The sequence below is a fragment of the Cupressus sempervirens genome, chromosome 11, assembly GCF_028749045.1.
Source record: "Cupressus sempervirens isolate cs-2001-9-10 chromosome 11, ASM2874904v1, whole genome shotgun sequence".
Taxonomy (NCBI): Eukaryota; Viridiplantae; Streptophyta; class Pinopsida; order Cupressales; family Cupressaceae; genus Cupressus; species Cupressus sempervirens.
Window position 1 is genome coordinate 354,308,150 of NC_143128.1, and position 21,174 is coordinate 354,329,323.

The following is a 21,174-nucleotide window of genomic DNA, read 5'->3' on the forward strand; positions in this document are numbered from 1 at the left end:
CAAACTGAGAATATTTTTTGTAGACAAGTGTAGCTTTATTTCTCACAACTTTACCACTCTCATCCATCCAACAAATTTATTTCATGTCAGTTTGGGAACAAGCTCTTGGGTCTGGTTTTTCTCAATCTAATTTTACTCTTCTTTTATTCCCTCGATCTAACTCTAATCATTATAAGATTTTGTCATAGATTCATGTTCAATTTCTAAAAGTAGGCAATATAAATGTTTGTCTTTCACTGCCTTAGTTTGGGTAATAACACATGCTCTTATTACTAATAATCTACTTTTTAGAATGATGTCTTGGTTCATACCTTGATTTTTTACCAATAGAAGAAGTTGTTGGTATTAGTTCTTCTTCCTATTTCTTATAATTTTATTTCTTCTCCTCAATATCAAATTCATAATCCTCAATATTTTAATGCAATCCACAAGACCAAACACTAAATGGGACCATGAACAAAACTCTTTTAATTCATCTTCATGCTCTTTTTGAAATAACTATAAACCTTCAATACATTTTCTTACTAAGCACACACTTCCTTGTAAACTATACATTCAATGATGAAGTACCATTCTATTTAAAATTGCTCCCCATTTTTTCAAACTCATATATATATTTTTTTAAATAACTAATTTTAAAATTTATATATATATATATATATATATATATATATATATATATATATATATATATATATATATATCACAAAATTAGCCGAGACCCCACACACACAGGTAGAGTGGAACTTAAGACCTCCTATATTACAAATTTTAAGTAAACCATAAATTATCAAAAAAATAAAAAATAAAAAATCAATTATTATTATAAACTTTTAAAATAACCTTACTTTATAAACATATACATATATGTATACATATAGATACACACATATATATTTTTGGAATTTATGGGTTATTTAAAATTTGTAATATAAAAGGTCTTAAGTTCTACTCTTATCTATATATGTATGATCGCACTCAATTTTGATGTAATATGTTTATTATATGAAAATTGAGTGAGGTGACACATATATAAATATATCAAAATTGAGTGAGGTCACACATATATGAATACAGACTAGAACTTAAGACCTTCTATATTACAAATTTTAAAAAACCCATAAATTCCAAAAACTAAAATAAAAAATAAAAAATAAAAATCAATTACTATTATAAACTTTTGAAACAGCCCTACTTGAAAAACAAAATTCTTCAAATTTCTTAAGATAACCCCTCTCCCAAAATCACGAGTTTGGCCAGGACTAAATTTTTATTAGTCCTTAAAAATGGCATGTAAAAGCGCGCCAAGACAAGCAATAGCCTCTGACAAGCCGGGGAGGAGAAGCAGGGGTTAAACACAATGCGTTAACGCTGTTATCATCGTATACAATGGCATTGAAGCAAAGCGAAATTACGTCTTTCTTGAAGCCTTCTGTCCGCAGATCAGTCTTTTCATCAGAGGGCTCTTATTTTCCTGACTGGTGAGCACATCAATTTTCAGTTACTTTTCCGTCATTTTTCATCTTGATTTACAAATTCAAATGCTAATTCTTTCTTTTGCAGTGCGGGGATCTCTACTTCAACAGTCAATTCGTCGAAGATTTCCGTCACTTATCACCGACGTACTGCAAAACCTGCTGAAAACAGGTATCAGAATCCGCTTCTCGGCGGAATAAAAAATATAAGCTTCTGATTGGCTTTTATACTTATGGAGATAAAAATATAAGATTATTGTTTTAACACTGTGTTCCAATTATTATCCAATTGTTCGGCACGAAGACCCAGTTGCCAGGAATCACATTGATCCTACTGCAACCCTTCTGCTCAGGCACCATGAAAATGGAACAACACAGCTTCAGGGGACCTGATACACTTACAATAAAGGAAAGTCAGAAAAAAGGGGAATAACAGCAGCAACATTTTGAAAATGCAAGCCGGAAATGAAACCCGGATAGAAATACTCAAACGGGCTGTCAGAACATTGGGCCTTCTTTTTATAATAATTATTGGAAATATATTATAGAGGCTAAAAATGATCTGTTTACTAATGCTTAATTTTTTTTCAGTTTGTTTGTTGTCCGTTTTTGTCCTTATTTCCGAGCTGTTGGATTTCTTCAGATTCCTCAGATAGCGGACAAGGCTTCCTGAGGGTCTGCCGTTCTCGTACCATCTCTGCTTGCAAATCTTTAACAGGTTTTTCTTTCTTCGATCCTCTAGGTGCCATAGTAGCTGATTTGTCCAACATTGAAGGTTCTTACTGGTCAAGGTAAGTTAAATTTATACTGGAGCACAATTCCAACTTGAATGGATAGTACTCCACCATTAATTAGCCTGAACTCCTTTCCTGCGCATTCGAGATGGCCCTTGCTTGAATAGTCCTGCTCTGTTTTTCCTGTGAGCTGCTTGGTGACACACTCATCTTATTGGCTTTTATGGCTTTGGCTTGACACCTGTGTTAATATACCCGCTTATTGAAGCTCTGAATTCTGTCGGTGGCTTAAAGAGCTTGCGCTTCTTCATTCTCCATGGTTACTCGATGTCTACCATCTTGGTTAACCAAAAATATTTTGAAACGGGATCTGATCACTCTCCTCCCAGGCTATCCGAATGTTGCAGATATTTTCAGGATCTCATCCAAAGTATTCGATGTTTATGTTATCGGTTTCCCTTGAATATATAATGTGACATCTATTTTACCATTTCTTTCTTCCATCCATTTGTAGGTGAAAGGCAGTGCCGCGTTTCAACGTAGAGCCGATAGCTTCCCACAATGTAGTCCCAAAAGCTGATTTAAAATCCACTCTCATAACTAGAAATGATCGGTTCTAGCCATCCAAAGAACATACGTAGGGTTTCAAAGATAGTTTTGCAACTTCCCTATCGGCGATTGTTTTCCTTCAGGGAGCTAGGATAGCTACTTTTTTGAATCCATCCACTATAACATATAAATAATCGTGTCCTTCGTAGTTTCATGGAATTACATTGATGAGTATACGGATTTTGTTTTCTGATAACAATGTGGCACAGGGAGTGAAATATAAAACTCCCATATTCTCTTGGAAGGCTAAATTATGATGCACAATACACAGCAAACATCACATATATTGAAACATCAGCTTTAATTGCATCCTTATATAGTTTCATGTAATTCCATGGATAAGTACATGGATGGCTGATAACAATATGGTACAGGGAGTGCAATTCAATGCTCCAATATTCTATTGGAAGGCTAAATTACAATGGACAATGCACATCAAACATCACATATATTGAAAAATCAGCTTTAACCTCTAAGCAGTACCTATAAATTTGCAAGTTCGAGATTGTTTTGCCAACCCAAATTGCTCCACCACTTTGGCTGTATACGTTTCCCACTCTAATTGCAATTTTCATCCTCTTGTGTCATGTCCAGGCTCAAACATAAAGCAAGCTCTGCTCAATTCTGTATGATCTGTGGACTTCACTTGGATCCTTATGAGTCATATAGTGCAATGCAATTTAAATGTATCAGAAATCTCTATAATCTTCCTTTTGTAGCTTGAATTCTTTGTGATCTATACTGCAACTTCTGAACACCCCCAATGCAGGAAGCTTTGGTGGCTTTAACAAGTACCCTGTTAACTCAATTCTCACTCCATGTATCGAATACCTAGTTGGTTCTGTTGCAGAAATGTCAATAGCTTAAATGCTGGTTTTGAAGCACCTGGATTGTGTTTATAGTATTTGAAATGATTTTTGATCACCACGGAAGAGAGTCTCTTCTCTCAGATTGATTGAGCACTAGAATTAACCTCTATGTCATGTACAAGGCAGTTGAATGGTGCACTTGAGTTTAATGATACAGATAAACTGTTGGCCTGCTATGCTATATCAGCAGTGGTGATAATATATAACCAGAGGCATCGACATCAATTTCCAAAGGGATTTGTAGTTTTGTAGCCCAAGCATTTATGTGTTGGAAATATTTTGCTTCAATGAGCTGAGTGTGACTAGCTGGATTTTGCATATTTAAAATTTTCACCTCCCTTGGACAATGTGAGTGTTTTGCAATATCAGAGGATGAGAAGTGTTTTTCCTCAAACATTGGGAAATTCCTTGTAAGCTGCAAATTTAATTCAAATTTTGTGGTATGGACACCTCTCTAACTTCATTTGCTCAACTTTTGACTTATCACTTCCAACCATGAATACCTTGTAAGCCAAAGATTTCTTGATAATTAGAAGTAAATTGAGCTTTCAAGGTATATAATATGACAAAGAATCGAACTACAATTTCACTACCTTACTCATTAGCTGTGTGGAAGTGGCAGGGACATTGTTCAACTTGAAGGGAATAACCAACAGTGTGGTTTTTAAAAATTGATTCCTACCACTTTCTTGATTGAATTTTAAATCTAATGTTGTGAAGTATCTTGCGCTTTGTTGCCAATTCAAGAGATCGTCAATCTTGGGGGCCAAAATGATACCTTTTTTCTTAGTTTTATTTTGTTAAATATCAAAATTAAGGAACATACCCCATGTATTATCCTTCTAAAACATCATCAAAGATCACATTTCAATCTTCTGTGATATTCAAATTGTGCAATGCTGCATCTAGCAACTGGTCATTTCCAGCTCAGTCCCTTAGATGTGAGCCCCTTTGGTTCAAGAAAGACATTTTCCTACAAAAACAAGCTGTCCATTTGCCTGTTGTGACTTCTTATATGGATAATTTGAGACTCATTTGACAATTTCAGAACCTATTCATGCTTCCTTTAACTCAGTTATCAAATTTCTGAATTCTAAAAACTATCCAGACTATCAGGTCTTGATGGCCCTGTCCAAAATGACCATAAAACCTTGTTAGTCATATTAGTTCTATAAAACAAATAACTTTTTGAAAGTTCTTAGGAGTAGGTGCTCACCTTTTATATATACTATGGACAACGAATTCTAACTCACCATCATCTTTAAAAATGAAAGTCAATGTTTTCTAAGGTAAATTTTGTTGGAATTCATGAGACTATGTGGCACACATGTAATTCCCTAGGTTTATGGGTCCTTAGTACTTCTACATACATCTAAAAGACTTGTAAGGTTCAACAAGATGGTGGGATTTGTGAAAGTTGTCGGCCTTTGAAATTCGTTGATCCTCAAACCTTGATGCCCGCGCCTCCCTCTTTCAAAAGTTGTATGACATGACCTTAGTGTATTTTTGGACATTAATGATTTCCAAGTACATGGATGACGCCCACCAATGCTTACAAATCTTATGATTCAAATACAAATCCTCTAATGCATTAGGAGAGGTGTCTCAACTTTGTATATTAATGTCAAGAACACAAAAAATCAGAATATAAATTTTAGGCAATAGAGATCATTTTTGCCTTCTTAGATCAAAAGTTATGGCCTTCAAAATTAATGCCTCCCAAATTGGCAGTATAGGGCATCAATGATGCATAAGTGAGCTATAAGGGGGAGTTACACTTGTCAACCAGCTTATGAAGTGTAATCTGACATCATAAGGCATCTTTTAATGGAGAGAATAGAAACAAAATGTTGTGCTCAAGTTGGTAAATGGATTATGATGAGCTATTGCAGCTGTAAGGAATATGATATTTTTAGTTTGTGGAGTCATCTTGGGAGTTGGGTCTGGATTTTAAACAAGAGATTCGGGTGCTATTTTGTGGGTGGTTATAGTTCATGTTTTGTAATTAGCATTAGACGGTTTTATATATCGCTTTTCCTACTTTTTAGGTGCTTGAGATAGAGGCTCATTGATAATGAGTTTTTAAAGGTATTCATATGTTGCTAAAATTCCTCTAGATCTTTTATTAGGGATTATACTTTACAAGTGTGTTTGACCATCGATTATTGAATAATACATAGAGTTGCTTTGGAATGTTGCCCTTTTCTCTTGAAAAGGTATTCCCTATGTATACCTATATTATGGTATAATTTATTTTCCTAATGTGATATGTGAAAGGGTTATCAAGGGTAGATCCCCACTCCCCATATATGTTGAAATGCAAAAATATGATCCTCAAGCCAAATCTGATTTGCACAACCCAAAAGGATGAAAGGGGTACAAATGCAAGATCTAGCTTAAGGATGGATTAGGGTATTCTCTATACAAGTAGAAATCTGCGATATGTAAAATATGCAAGAGATCTTATGCTATGATTGAGGAAATGATTATTAGCCAAATTTAACATCAAATCTGATGCATGAAAGAATGTGCCAAAAGGGAATGAGAATGAAGATGTACTCACCTTGAGGGTTAGAAGAGGACAAAACTTAAGATTTGGAAAACATTGTTGTAAAACTGTCAAAAACTGAAATTGTTCTGGATCCGGGACCCTAAAGCCTCAACCATGAAAGTTCAGAGCTCTAGGAGAAGGCTGATTCTAGACCAAATTTGGCCTATACCTCCAAGTACAGTTGAATTCAACTTGTACCTTGAGATGCCAAAGACTATGGGGCTTTCTTTTGTGTCTATCACTAGTTCCAAATCTCCACAAATCCGAATCTATAGGTTCGTTGCCTGTTCCCTGCAAACAGGAAAAATGGGAAATTGTTGGGGGGAAGGGGCTTGCTTGGTCAAGCCCCTATACAGGAATTAACCTTGAAACATAGTTACATGGCCTTGGGGACGGAGGAATGGGGGGACAAGTTTCCAGGACAGGGGGACAGAGGGGCCTTAATTTGGGGATGATAGGCGGATGGCGGTGGGGGACCGAGAGGGTTGTATATACTATACATATGGTACTTAAAATGCTAGTTATGAAAATACGTATTGCAATATAAGATATAAAGATGTAAGAGTAAATACTTGAATAGTGCATTGAATTGGAACATCGAACATTGAACATAAATAGTGAAATCAGCAAATAGTTATCACTAGGACGTACCCCCATCCTCAACGGAGGTGATGGAATCTGGTGGTGATGTCGGGGACGGGGGAACAGAGTCCCCAAGTCCTCGGTGCATGGGGCAAAAGGGGGGTGGGATGCGTCCGCATGTTACTATGCCTTGAAATGAAATAAGTAAAGCATGCAAAAGCAAGGCAAATGTAAGCATTCACCTTGCTTGTCAAACCCTCATGGATGGATATGGATCCGATAAACCCACGAAGATGAATGAATGCTTGTTTGAGATGTGTTGGAGAATCAAGGATGTCTTTACAAATGCAATGGATCAACACTTGCCAAATCCTAGATCTGAAATGTATGTATGCTCAATCACTTGAATGGAGAAGAAGAATGGATGGATGTGGATCTTCTTGCTTGTTTTTGAATTCATCTACTTGACCGCCGTGGAATAGAGAAACTTGCATCAATAAGATAATATTGCCTTTGAATGGATCTTAAATAGAAGAAGACTTGGAGATCTTGAAGTAGGAGCCTTAAAATATTGAATCCAAAAGAGATCAATTACACTTGAAATCACCAAAAGTTGCTTCCACATAGATTGCTTGTAATAAAAATAGATACTCGTGGACATAAAATGAGGAACTTAAATGTTCTTATATACTCATTTTGAGATTGAATTTCAGAAGGCCGACAACAATCAAGAGCAAGAAAAGGAGCATCTTCACATTGGGCTTGAAACCCATTTAAATTTCACCTCTTGAGGTATAGGCCAGCTTGAGTCGACCTATACCACGTATAGGCTTGACTTGAGTTGATATATACCTGAGAAGGCAAAAATATGGAAATTGGCTTCCGGATTTAGGAAGTGTAAGGAGATTGTGGGAAGAAAAGGGAAGATGAGAAGGAAATCAAGCATAAATGCATCTGTTGAAAATCACTAAAATGGGGCCCAATAAGTCCTAAGCTTCCAAACAAATGGGTGCTAACTTTTTTGGACTATACACCTTACAATTGCTACAATTTAATTTAGTAGCACTTACCTCTCCTCAAAGGTAAGATTAAGATTTCATACTTTTTTTATGAGACATAGAAAAGGTTACTGAACTCTCAGTCTTTCCAGAATTCCCTGTATACCTATGGATGTTGTCCATTCTCATTCCGTATACTAGATATTACATTTGATGCTCCATCAACCATCCTCATGACAATAACTTTCTTGCTATATTCTTTTCTTTGGCCTTTTCACCCTTTTACTCAGCAAGTCCATTGAACCCTTCAAATTGTGCCAATGCCAAGTTGTCTTTGTTGACATTGAATATTTTTGCATATTCCGTCCCCCATATAATTTGCAAATTCTAGGGGGTTGATTCCAAGGGTGTTCTGATATTTGAAGTTGCCTATGTCAGCAACAACTGGTAAGAAGGAACAATTAACCATAAAAAGGTTTCCAAATTTTGGTTTGAGATTTGACTTCATCAAGTCCATTAGGCTCATGATTTCTTGCTAGATAGATTACTATGGAACAAAAAAATAAAAATTATTTAAACCATGGGTGTATAAATACATCTTCATCCTCGAATGGAAACAAGTTGTGGAATGGGAAGGAATCATTAATGAGTCAAAAGGTTTGGAAATTGGACAATTCTAGTTTATCTCCTACTTTTTTTATGCCCTTGCTAGGAAATAGATATTTTTAAGGCTCATTGGAGAAGGCTGTTTACTGATGGGAAAGCTTATTTTATGAGTTATATACCAATGGGCTATGTCACAAGGTTCGAGTTCGAATTCGAGTTCGACAACAATAAAATTCGGATGAAATTCGACTAGGACAAAATGTTCGGAAAAAAATCGTCTTATATTAATTTTATTATTAAAAATATAAATTATTTATCTTTAAAATTAAAAAAATTATGTTAAACATAAATATAAATAAATAAATTTAAAAAGTCATTTATATTATAATATTTTAAAACTTATCTAAAATATTTTTAATATAATAATTAATATATTAAATTATATACTAAAATTAATATATTATAATTTAGATATTTAAAATATTAAACTTTAATATATATATAATAAAACACAAATCAAATAACAAATATTTAATAATTTAAAATAAAATTTAAATGTTTAAATTTATATTTTAATATATGTATTAAACATCAAATCTAAATGATTTAATAAAAAAATAATTGAAAGGACAATTTGAAAGGAAAAGAAAACTTTAAAATAAATGGAAATGTTAAAAACTAAATCTAATATTTATATTAAAAATGCAGCTGAGTGTTAATTCACAAATCTACACGTTGAGCTATTTGCATTTCGTAAGGATTTGCCCAGTCGGAGTACGTGGTTTTCTCCCAGTCATATTTACCCTATTTGGCAACTCAGGAAAATTCGTTTTTGTCGGGGGTGGATTCATTCATACAAACCGCTTGACCTTGAAAAGCGATGGCAAAAACATTCGCAGATGAACCGAATTGCATTGCTCGACCTGGAAAAGCCCTTGTAAATGCATTTTCAATATATTTTATTTCAAAAAAACTTTATGCCTTTACGTGTACGAATATGGGGCGAATTCGAACGATTTTTTGGCAGGGTTTTTAAGTTCGCTGAATTTCGAACTTCATGGCTGAAATGCGGCAAACCCTGTGACTTAGCCAATGGGAAAGCCAAGAAGGGAAGAAACATTTTAGGTTCATGAATGATACTTTTATATATAAAATCATTATCAAATTGGTGTGGATTGTGACATTCACTGGTCGGAGCTACAAAAGTTGTAATAATTAATGAGATCATAATACCTATCAAAAAATATAATGAGATCATAAGATCATCTAAGTTATCACTTTTCTCCACATATTTAAATGTGATTTTCTAGAAAGATCATTCACATATAAAAGATATATGAGTGATTACGCAATGTTGGTACATTATGTGAAACAACTCGTTGATGTGTATCAATTTTTAATAGAGTAGCACAATAAGGGAGTTTAATACCTATAATTTTATAAAAAGTGGTTCTTAAACTAGAAAGGATTATTATGCAATCAAGAATCTGTCTATTAAGATTGTTGAAACTGGTGTAGATTTAATGATTACTAGACTCCTTTCTATGCAAGAGGAAATATGGAGGCACATATTTGGAAAGCACTATGCCCACGTTCTCTTCCAAGAAGATTATTTGTCAAACCATAGAATATGGTTGAAGTCAAGCGTAGGTAGATGAGTGAGATAATCTATGTGTCATTGTTACATCCCAAATTTTGCTACATTAAATATTTAAAAAAAAAAAATAAAAAAAAAATATATATATCTTTATATTTTCTTGTTGTCAAGTCGAGCGGTATTTGAGTTGCCCATCTAAAATCCTTTGCTAAGGTAGTTAATGGCATGCTTGCCACTATGGTCACCAGAGGTTAGAGTGCTGGCAGTTGTGAGATAGGCTGATTGGAAAGTGTCCACAGCCTTGTCAACTAACTAGTTGACACTCTAACACCAGGATGCTCAGTGGCTGGATAAGGGCGTCTCAAGCCAACTCCCAGGGTAGGGAGGGACTTTGTTAATGGAGATTGTGTGGGGATACTAAGGGTCCGCAGTTGGGAGGTTAAGCCCATGGCAATGCTTCACCTCTCTCGTAGATACCAAGATTTGCACAACACATGGTAACATCTGCTGATGCTTTGGTATTTATTTCACGATTCTCATATTTCATTAAATGAATATATTGCTGTTATGTATTTTAAATATTTCCTTTATGTCCAGAATTAGTTAATGAAATGCAAGTGGAATGGTAGCTATTCACTGAACGTCAAGTGAATCTAGTCTTTGAAATGATTGATAGTTCTAGTTAATTTGAAATACAAATTACAGTTATATTCTATCTCCCCTTCCTGTGAAAGCATAGAATAACTGATTAAACTTTGTCTCTTTTCATATGGTTAAGATAGATGTTTTTCCCTTACTTAAAATCGGCAATTAGACTAAAGAATTTTAACATGTTACAGACATGCTAATCAGTAATCTATTTTCAATATCTGCATCAGACATCTTAAGAACTAGGTCATCTAGCCATTTAGTCCAACAATTTTGGACTGAAACTGCAGACTCCTCCAAAACTAGGTCATCCACTCACATAGTCCAAGACTTTTTGGGCTCAAATTGCAGGTTGCTTTACGATTCCTATTTCCAAATTTTTTCTCAGGGTTGGCATATTTGTTTTGTAGCTTACTATTTATGTTCATTATTGTCAAAAATTACATCTTTGTACCTAATGCTTTTATTTTCTCATTATATCATATCCAATAATATCACAACATGAGCTGGTCTGGGAACATCACTTACATTTACCAGCTTTCCCATCTCCATCTTGAAATGTCTTTTGCACTCCTTTTCTCTCGTCTTCTTCCCTTGATGTATCCAAAAGAAATTGAGGTGGCTATGTTGAAATCTATTTAACTTTCTTTAGGACTTACAGAAAATGAAGAACTTGTTGGGTTCCCTACATATTTCAATTAACAATTTTTTTCAACCTCTTAATGATATAGATAATTATGGAGACGGACTTTGATTTTGAAAGGATTAAGCACATGTTGAGTCATCATCAACAATAACAAAAGATTTAGGAATTCAGAGATCATTTTATAGTTCTGCTGGTTCTGCAGGTCAATGCTCAATCAAGAGATCCACCTCTCAAAAGAGTTTTAGCATCGAGAAAAACCATATTCTAAAATGTGTTGAAATCAAACACCCTTGGAGAGTTGATGCAGTGATGATTAAGTCTCAAAGAGGAAAAAGATGAAGTCACTCTATAGGGGCAATAATAAAAAAGTAATGAAAATTATATAGCCCAACCACAAGAAAGGTAATGAAAGTAAAAATTAAATAAAATAGAACTAACTACTGTGCTAGTGCTGATATATATTCAGCTTTCTGGAAAACAATCATATTAATTACCTATAACTCTTGGTCACGTGACTGTTTTTGCTAAAACATTATGCACATGGGATTAATTATTGTAAAACATGCTTCAAAAGGTTTTCATAAATTCTCACAGTTTGTGAAAATGGTTCTTTTTTCTCCTCCATTTTTGGTTGTTCAGATGCCTTCTTTCTAACTTATTTTTTGAAAGGATGCAATTGTCGAGGTACTTGGTATCCTTGTTTACTTTGATTTGGTTGAGGGGTGAAGTACATTGCCTTGGAGAAGACCAGCATCGTCAAGAAACCTGCCCGAGCTATTGGAAGAGTAAAGGTTATGTAGTTTGTGGTCTGTAGCATCATCTTTATTTGACCTAGCTGAGTGAAATTAGTTCCATAGGAGGTTGGAGGGCACTTGGGTATGCTAGTAGCTTGGAGACTGGTTTTATGCTTTAGTCACAAAAACCTATAGCATAGAAGATTACAAGGTTGAAGGTGGTTATCCTAGTGAGGCCCACTGTCACGCCCTCTTGCAGACTATATTATAATGCCCTAATAAGGTGGTTATATAAATCAATTGAATATATTAATGATAATGTATGAAACATTATCATAATACGTTAATTGTTGTTTAATATAATTTAACAATTTCTAGAAATCATCATGACATAGAACTTTGAAAACAAGAATAGTGATATTATAACATTAAGTTTAAATACACAAAACTCAAAAGTCATAGTGTTGAAGGGTGAAAGAATTCAAAACTCAATATATATTTCATATTAGATGTCAAAGGATATGGGGTGTGTGATTATGAGAAATTTTCTATTGTTCTTCTGAAAGTGGAGAAGGTTCGCATGGATTTGTCCTTGTAAGATACTTGAGAAGGTTGGAGATACCCAGTGGCTTCCATTATTTCCAACGATTGAGTTGATGTTACGCAAATATCTCTTATTACCATTTATGTGATCTCTTTAAATGAGCATTTGTTTGTAGATCATAGCACTACAAGAAAGGGGAATAATTATACATATTGACAAGTCTTTGTAGAGGCAATTGAGCAAATTTATTGGAAGACTATAGTGGCTATCATTATCATTACTAACATATAAGTAATAACAATTTTTTAAGGGGTGATGATAGAGTATAAGATTTAAGAGTTATGCTCAAAACTTTTGGTGTGAGACATCAATTGTTGGTTGGGGGACTTTGGAGATGGCAACCAAAACCTCGTGCATCTAAACATTTTTGGGGGCATCTCTGGTGCGTAGAGACGTGTCTCCGGTACTGGGGGTCTCCGAGATGCGTCTCAGGGTGTAGGAGATGGGTCTCCTAGTAACTATGACTAATAGTTATGGAGGAGTGAGAGAGGTGTCTTATCAATTATCAAAGGATGCCATCCACTCAATTTTGGAGACATATAAATAAGATCTCTTCTACCCTATTCAACATGATCAGACATTTCTAATTTAATGTATATCATATCTGCTATTCTATGGAAGAATAGTAGATTATAAATACAATTATTACTTATCATAAAGGAAGGAAAATTATTATTTATTTGGTATTCAGAAGGAATACAAAAGAAATACATATCAACAGTGGTTGTTGGCCTTTTTGGCAAATCAAATGTATGGCTGGCAAGCAATCAACAAGTAATTTTGATTGCTGAATATTATATCTAAATTCTATTATGAGTGAGGACCCATATATGGTCTTACATATAGAGAAATAGAATGAACTCGTAATTTTATGTTCATATGTTTATAATAAGTACTTTTAAGATAAATAAATAAATATATATAAATATATATGTATATATATATATATATATAGAGAGAGAGAGAGAGAGAGAGGTGCACGCACATACAAGTCCTATTACTATTTGGCTGGGAAGGGAAGACTGAAGTGGGACCAAGGAGGGGCTTGTATAGATCCAAGAAATGAATCTGTTAGAATATATAGTCTATTGATATAACTGAGGGGGGAAGGGGGTTAATCAGTTATTCAACTATTATCACAATTATCAACCTTAAACAAACTTAACCACACGAGCAATATAAACTAAAACCACAACAAGATACTCATACACAATAACACCAGATATGTTAACTAGGGAAACCCTTGATTAGAGGAAAAACCCTGGTAGGGATGGTATCCACAAGATGATGTACTAATATAAATATTCCTTGTTAGAGGATGGACCCTGTTAGGAGTCTATGAATACATTCAATACATATGAGTTCCTATTAAGAGATTCCAACCCTGTTAGGAGTTGTGGAAGACAACTGGACCCACTACCCAAACAACTTTGTTGATGTCAGTTTTGCACCACTACATAACATATAGCAATTGAACACTTGATATGGGATATCAAACACTCAATTCCTCTCTTGAAAAGTTAATACTCATGAAGACATGAGAAAAACTCCAATGTTCCTTACACCTGTGGATGCTAACTCAATTATATCGATGTGATTTGCTAGTAATCACGTAGGTGGCCTTATGTTGTTCATTTAAGGATAATCTTGGATTTTTGGTGTGATGGTGATGATTTTGTACGAGTGTCAAATGATGTTGATGGTGGTGATGATGGGGGGTCTAGTGCTAGATAGTATTGAGGGTTGCTAGTAATCACGTAGGTGGCCTTATGTTGTTCATTTAAGGATACTCTTGGATTTTTGGTGTGATGGTGATGATTTTGTACGAGTGTCAAATGATGTTGATGGTGGTGATGATGGGGGGTCTAGTGCTAGATAGTGTTGAGGGTCGCGACGATGGGGGCAATAATGCTCCAATGACTTTTACCTTCCTAACTTTCTAAGGATGAAATCCGACTACTCAACTAGCTATTCTACTCCTACTCCTATGAATGGAAAGATTAGCGAATGGACAAGGATTGAATCTGATGAAAGCTAACCAGCTGCTCTACCTCCATAGATGCAATGATTCAAGGGAAAAGGACTAGTTTACCACACAAGGCTTCCTAACAAGCCGCTAGGATGCTAGTGGCCTAGTTATAGATCCCTATCAAACATCCACTAATATGACCATGCAACTATTCATCTACTCTTACTCTTATTTAGCAACTTTCTCAAAATGAAATCTACTTTAATAGCTTCAAAGGAAATCTAATTCTAACTATTGGATGTAGAAACCATGTAATATCACCAAATGTTCTTAATCACCATGCAAGTCACAACAATGATAAAGAGAGGCAATTTTGGTATTATCTTAGCAACAATTTTCTCCGACCCTTTACAAATGAGAGCAAATGGCCTTATATAGAGGCGAAAATTACAACCAACGGTAGAGATTAAGGGGCAAAACCAACAATCCTGATTGGATCCTAGAAACCCTAATTAGGGTTGGCACCCCATTGGCCAATGAGAAGATGCCACCTCATCAATGGACCAATGAAAAAAAAGAAAAGTGGCAACCAATGAGAAGGCACCAAAATGGTAGCTAATCAGAATCAGACACCTATCCTACCCAAGAAGAAGGAGAATTTGCCACTTGGGCTTACATCAAATGATCTAATATAGTTCTACCCCTTTATTTCTTTCATCTTTTTAGCCAAAGCAATGAACTTGGCTAGCTTGTCATTGACTTCCTTCATGGGAGGGCAAGATGTATGTTTCATCTTGAGCTCAGCTGAATTCATCATGTTGCTCATTGCTTGCAGTGTTTTCTCATGATCCTTCTCATATTCTTTCGCATATCCGATAAAGGCATTGAGGGAGGCAAGGGTGCCCAAATGTTTCTTCTTGATGGCAACCTTCCCCAACTCATCCAACCTTGGTCCAAATTCTGTCTCATTGATGTTCTCCTCTTTGATATCTTCAAAATCAAGCACAGCCCCAACATCGCTCATCATGGTTGAAATGGAAGTGTCATACTGGGGCTAGTGCAACCTTGTTCTATACCTCTTCAAGTATTCTCAATTTGATAGTCAAGGCAACAAACCAAGACTCCACCGTACTCAATCCTCCATCTACCAACTTGACTCTTTCCAAATATTTCTCCGGTAGCTCAATGAATGCTTGTAGCTTGTGAATGGCTAAGTCCTTGGCTGGAAGGAAATCCTTCCATTTACCTTCAAATATTCTGAATTTATCTCTAATAGCCACTAATGACCTAAATGTCGAGACAAAGGAAGACAAGAAATTTCACCCATCTTGGATTGTATCATGGATCCAATCCTTGACTTCACGCAGCTGAGCCGATATCTCTTCCATGTTGCTCTCGCTGTCTTGAGGAAGGGCTGCTTGATGCAATTGTTGGATAGGCTGGCAATCTTTCCAATACCTGTTTTCGACCTCCAACTTTACAATCCTTTCATTTGCCTTCCTCAACCTTTCTCTAATTGAAATGATGCCTTCCTGGATCTCCTCACATTCCATGTCATTCGTGATCCTTCCCAAGTTATGTTCAACTATCTCATATTCTTGAGCTACAATTTCATCTAATGCCTTGTTAACTGTTGGTATAGCAATCTGAACTTTTCAGTGACCATCATTGTCGCTCTTGATTACCTTTGCCACTGTTTTTGCAATTTGTTTCTAGTTCTCGCTATCACCCTTTTCCATTAATCCTTGGATATCTTCAACTGTTCGGGCAGTCACCACCTTGCCTCTTGGCATAAGCATTTGCCTTAACCATAGTGGTGTAGTGCATCTCCCCAAATCTGGATTTGGTTCGATTAGCAAAGCATCACCAACGGCCTCCGGCGCCTGGCTCATTTCCTCTATATCAATTGGCCTATCCTCTTCTTCGCTGGTGACTGTCACATCTTCTCCATGTTGGTTCTCCGATAGAGGAGAGTACTTGGTGCTATCACTGTAACCACTTGATTTTGAATCAGAGCTCACCTCTACCGTGACCCTTTGCCCACTTGTATTATCCTCTTGGCTTCTAGCCTCAATTATGCTCTCCCTTGACGGTGCTGCATTTTGTTTCTTTGCTGAATTTTCTTGATATTCTTTACTTTTCTCAACCTCCAAACTTCTCTTCCTGTTCTTAACTATTCTTTGCTGTTGGCTACTGCCCTCACCTTTTTGTCAGACTGATTTTGTTGGACCTTCTTTTGGTTTCATCTTCTCATAAGTGAGGTGTATCCTTTGATTTTGTAATTTTGTTAACTCCCCATTTTACCATGACTCGATGTGCAAATCAACCGTCCTTGTAACTGCTTCCAAAGAAGGATCCTGGTGATCATCTCAATCCATTGGGCTCAACTCCGTTCCATTCACTATATCATAATCTTCTCTTAGCACATTTTCATCATCTTCTAGTTGATTGGGAATATTGAGGCCTCTCCATCTGATTGCCCTCATCATGTTCATTGACAATCTTCAGAAAGCCAGCTTTCTCACGTGAAAGTTATCCTGTGCATTGGCCCATAAATCCTCTATAGTATGAACATGTTTAAATGTATTTGTGTGAGATGCCTTGATAAGACCATTAGGATCGAATCCTTGCCTTGCTCTATACCATCCTAGATGATACCATTCTAATTCTTTCTCCACAGCTGCAAAGGCGACAGGATTGGGGCAACTATCATTGCCAATTCCAAATTAGAAGGTAATCCGTATCTCACCTTTAAGTTTCATCATTTTGTCATAATGCTCAAGTTGCCTAGCCAATTCCATCAAAACTACCTTGTCGGGTGGGTACCTTGGAAGTCTTTTGGGACAAATTGTACTTCTTGCAACTCTAATATATGTGAATTGCGAAAATTGGATGAACCAACTCCCATACTTCTTAACCTTTGCTTCTGCTTTCATTGAGAGCCTCTTAGTAGGTGTCCCTTGCAATATCCTTACCGTTTTCATGGCAAAGGTGTCTCAAACCATCTTATAATCTTTGGTGTTGTGCAAATGAAGCTGTGGATAGCACTTGTGCATGAAACATTGTCCCGGCCCATTGCCAATACTCCTAAGGCCTTAAGTCCAGGATTTTCATATAATCTTGCAGTCAAATAGAAAAGATAGGACCCCACATAGAATTGCTTTTGATTTTGTACAATCCTAAGTTGCAATTCTAAATTCTCGCTTATAATCCTAGCCCAATTAAATCTTCTTTTTCCATTTTCAATTCCATCAATAAAATAATACATCTAGTTCTCGAATTACATACCTTGAGCTAAGCCCATGATCCAGCTGAGAAGCACAATGAAATCCCTATACTCTGATTTGAAATTTGACACGGTGAGCCTTGATGAGCTGGTAACTCCATTTTTGCCTTTGTGTAACCAATTTTGCTTTAGGTGAATGAAGAAAGCCTCCTGATTATCTTGAAATGACTTGGCCGCCTAATCCATCATTACCATTGTCATTCCTTTGTAGTGGGGGATATTAAATGTTTCTTCGACCAGTTGTCTGCCGATTTTGGCTAACACTCTCTTCCTTTCATAAAAAATGACAGACTTGGTAACAACATCAAACCGGGATGCACACTCCATTACCAATTTTGGACAAGGCAAGGTAGGAGGGAAGGCCGCCATGTGTACAATTTTGCTTTTGTAGATTTTCTTTGCCATGGGGGATTGCCCTCACTTCAATCTGTCCTTTAATTGTATCATGTTCACTGTACCGATATTGGTATCACTTATTTGCCTCACTTTCGAGAAGTGGTCTTAGGCATCATGTCCCTTTGGGTTCTTGCTTGCATTAACATCTACCATCCTAAACACTTATTTATGCCCTTTTGTTCTAAATGATATGGACTACACTTATTGATTTCCGACCTTCTTTCTATTGATGGAATCTAGCTTATTTCTACCTCACCAAGTCCTATCTCTACACTTATCAATCTCCAACCTTCAACCTAGAAGTGGGACTACCACTTATTTCTGCCTCTTCGTTTGTTACATCCCAATTTTTGACTTAGCTTAAAATATAGCCGTTGAGGTTCACATGAAGTTAGTTGGCAGTTTAATTTGATATAATCTGGCGAGATGGTGAGATAGTTGGTCGTTATCATTTCAAGTGCACATGATATGTTATTTGATCGTTAATTGTGAATTCGTGGAATTAAGATGAAAGGTTAACCATTATGATTATTTAAGATTATATAATTTATAATTTAATTACAGAGAAATTCTTTGCAGGGAGTATGTTGAAGGGGTGGAAGTATTGTCAGAAAAGAATTAGGCAGGGCATCACCATCAATGGACAGACAGGTAGAGAACCTAGCGATTTGAAACAGGGCACATCTCTGGAACTGCATGAGTTGTTAATAATTAATTTAATTTAATTGATTAAGTTTAAATATAAACGTATTCTTAAAGGATTTTAAATTATCTTTCACCGTATTATTTTTAATAATAGTTTATATATGTGCATTTGAATATAAAAATGTTTTGGCATCTTTATATATTAATAATTTAATAAAATGATGTTTTAAAGTACTTATAAGATTTTAATAATTTTCGAATTATAATAATATTTGAGTTATTTTCGAATTACAACTTTCCAACTCTATTATTTCTAAGTTAATATTCTTTAATGATAGAACTTGGCATAATAAATCGATTTGAGTGAATTCGTATGGGTTCTTTATAACTGATTGTAGCCGTAAGGTCGGCTCAAAAATATTTATGCAAACCTTTATACATTCTCAGCATCCATCTTTTGTTTGATCATCGACAATCTTCAATGTAACTTGGCACCTTGTTTATTATTTTCAAGCCTTAGTGTTCCTTATTACTTTCAGCCCTGCGAATCATATTATCTTTTTTTAAAAACCTTCCAACCAAGTTCTAGAATTAGTTGCAGAGGAAGCAACAAGTAATTAAGGAGTATACGGCTAGGATATTGCTGCCAGTTGGAGAAATATCTCAAGAACCCGAGCTACACCTTCACAGGGATAAGTCACGTAAGCCAGCTTTTAGAATCCCACAAAAGAACCGATTTCATTCCTTCTCTTTATTTTGGATTTAAATATGCAGTCTTTCCTGTAGGCAGATGTACAGAATTTTACATACGTCTTGGAATTATTATGTCTTTTTAAATCATCAAACTGTATATATGACCCATCGAATTTCATTACCAGTTGGTCTTTTCATTTCCAGATTTGTCTAATCATTTGTAGAATGACTTGATTCTTGCCGTGACCAAAAATCAGAAGAAGATATCCACAGTAATTCTTTTCCTATAACAAAATCATTATAAACTGTTGTAGACCAGTCAATCTCTTTAGTCTTAATTGCTATTCAAATCAGATAATTGTATTGATATCTGAATGGACGATCACTCTGAATTTTCTTAAGGAGTTTATTTCTTGATAGCATTTACTATAAGGTTTGGAAATAGTAACTAAAACAGAGATGAGATCATAAAACAGATTACCAAGGAATTCACCAGGCTGTGAGCTAGAATAAGGTGAATAGGATACAATACATATCAATAAAGGTTAAATGTTCAGGCACCAAGGAATCATCGGCCTGATGGCCTGATTATGGTGAGGAGGTGTAAATGAACCTGTGAAAAAGAAATGCAAGAATGAAAACAGTGACCTATACATTCATACATAAACAAACTAATATATATTAGCTCATGCATTTTCCTGTTATGGTGATCTCCTACTGCCAAGTCGTATGGCGTGTTATATATCATGATGCCCAATGGATGGAATGATGTTCCTTGTCAATTCTGGGTAGGGAGGGCCTTTCTCGATAGAGATCGTGTAGGGATATATTGTGGTCCGAGGTTGGGTGGTTAAGCCCCTGACAATGCTTCACCTCTCTCAAGATGTTGGATATGCGTCAGACAGAGATAAGCCATGCATTCAATTGTTTATCGGAAACAGGTAATATCATTTTTATTTATGAAGAGGTAAGATTAAATTGAAGTATTTCATTGTTATCATCATTTTACTTTCATATATATGAATAACGAATATAAGTATATTTTCTAATCCTGAGATACTGTCACAGTTAAGTAATCAGAGGAAAAAGAATCTGAAGCCCTAAATGATTTGAGAGATGACTGGATCCCTAAATGATACAATGGTATCAGAACCCTAATTGAATCCGTGGTATTGGAAGCCCTATTTGAATCAGTGGTATCAGAAGCCCTAATTGAATCTGTGGTATTGGAAGCCCTATTTGAATCAGTGGTATCAAAAGCCCTAATTGAATCCGTGGTATCAAAAGCCCTAGATGAATTCGTGGTAGTGGAAGCCCGAAGTGAGATAGTGGTATTAGAAGCCCTAAATGAACCGAAGGTAAATGATGCCCTAATTGATAGAGTGGTATGTGATGCCCTAATTTAAAATATAGTGGTATTTATTTAAAATTATTATTTGAGTTTTAAGATAACAGTTTGTAGATGATAGTCATCCTATGAAATTGTTATAGTGTATTTGTAGACTAACCTGAGTGGTTGCAAAAGCATCCCT

At 35.6% G+C, this 21,174-nt stretch overlaps 1 protein-coding gene across 2 annotated transcripts in view; it reads left to right on the forward strand.

Moving 5' to 3' along the window:
* The first annotated feature begins 1,301 nt into the window (after positions 1–1,301).
* CTF7 (protein) overlaps positions 1,302–21,174 on the forward strand; it is a 75,066-nt gene continuing 55,193 nt past the window's right edge. For both annotated transcript variants that reach the window (XM_089809794.1, XM_089809795.1), the window contains exons 1-2: positions 1,302–1,481; positions 1,564–1,647. In XM_089809794.1, the coding sequence (XP_089665920.1) occupies positions 1,390–1,481; positions 1,564–1,647 (176 nt within the window). In that variant the 5' untranslated portion in view covers positions 1,302–1,389. The remainder of the gene's footprint in view (positions 1,482–1,563; positions 1,648–21,174) is intronic.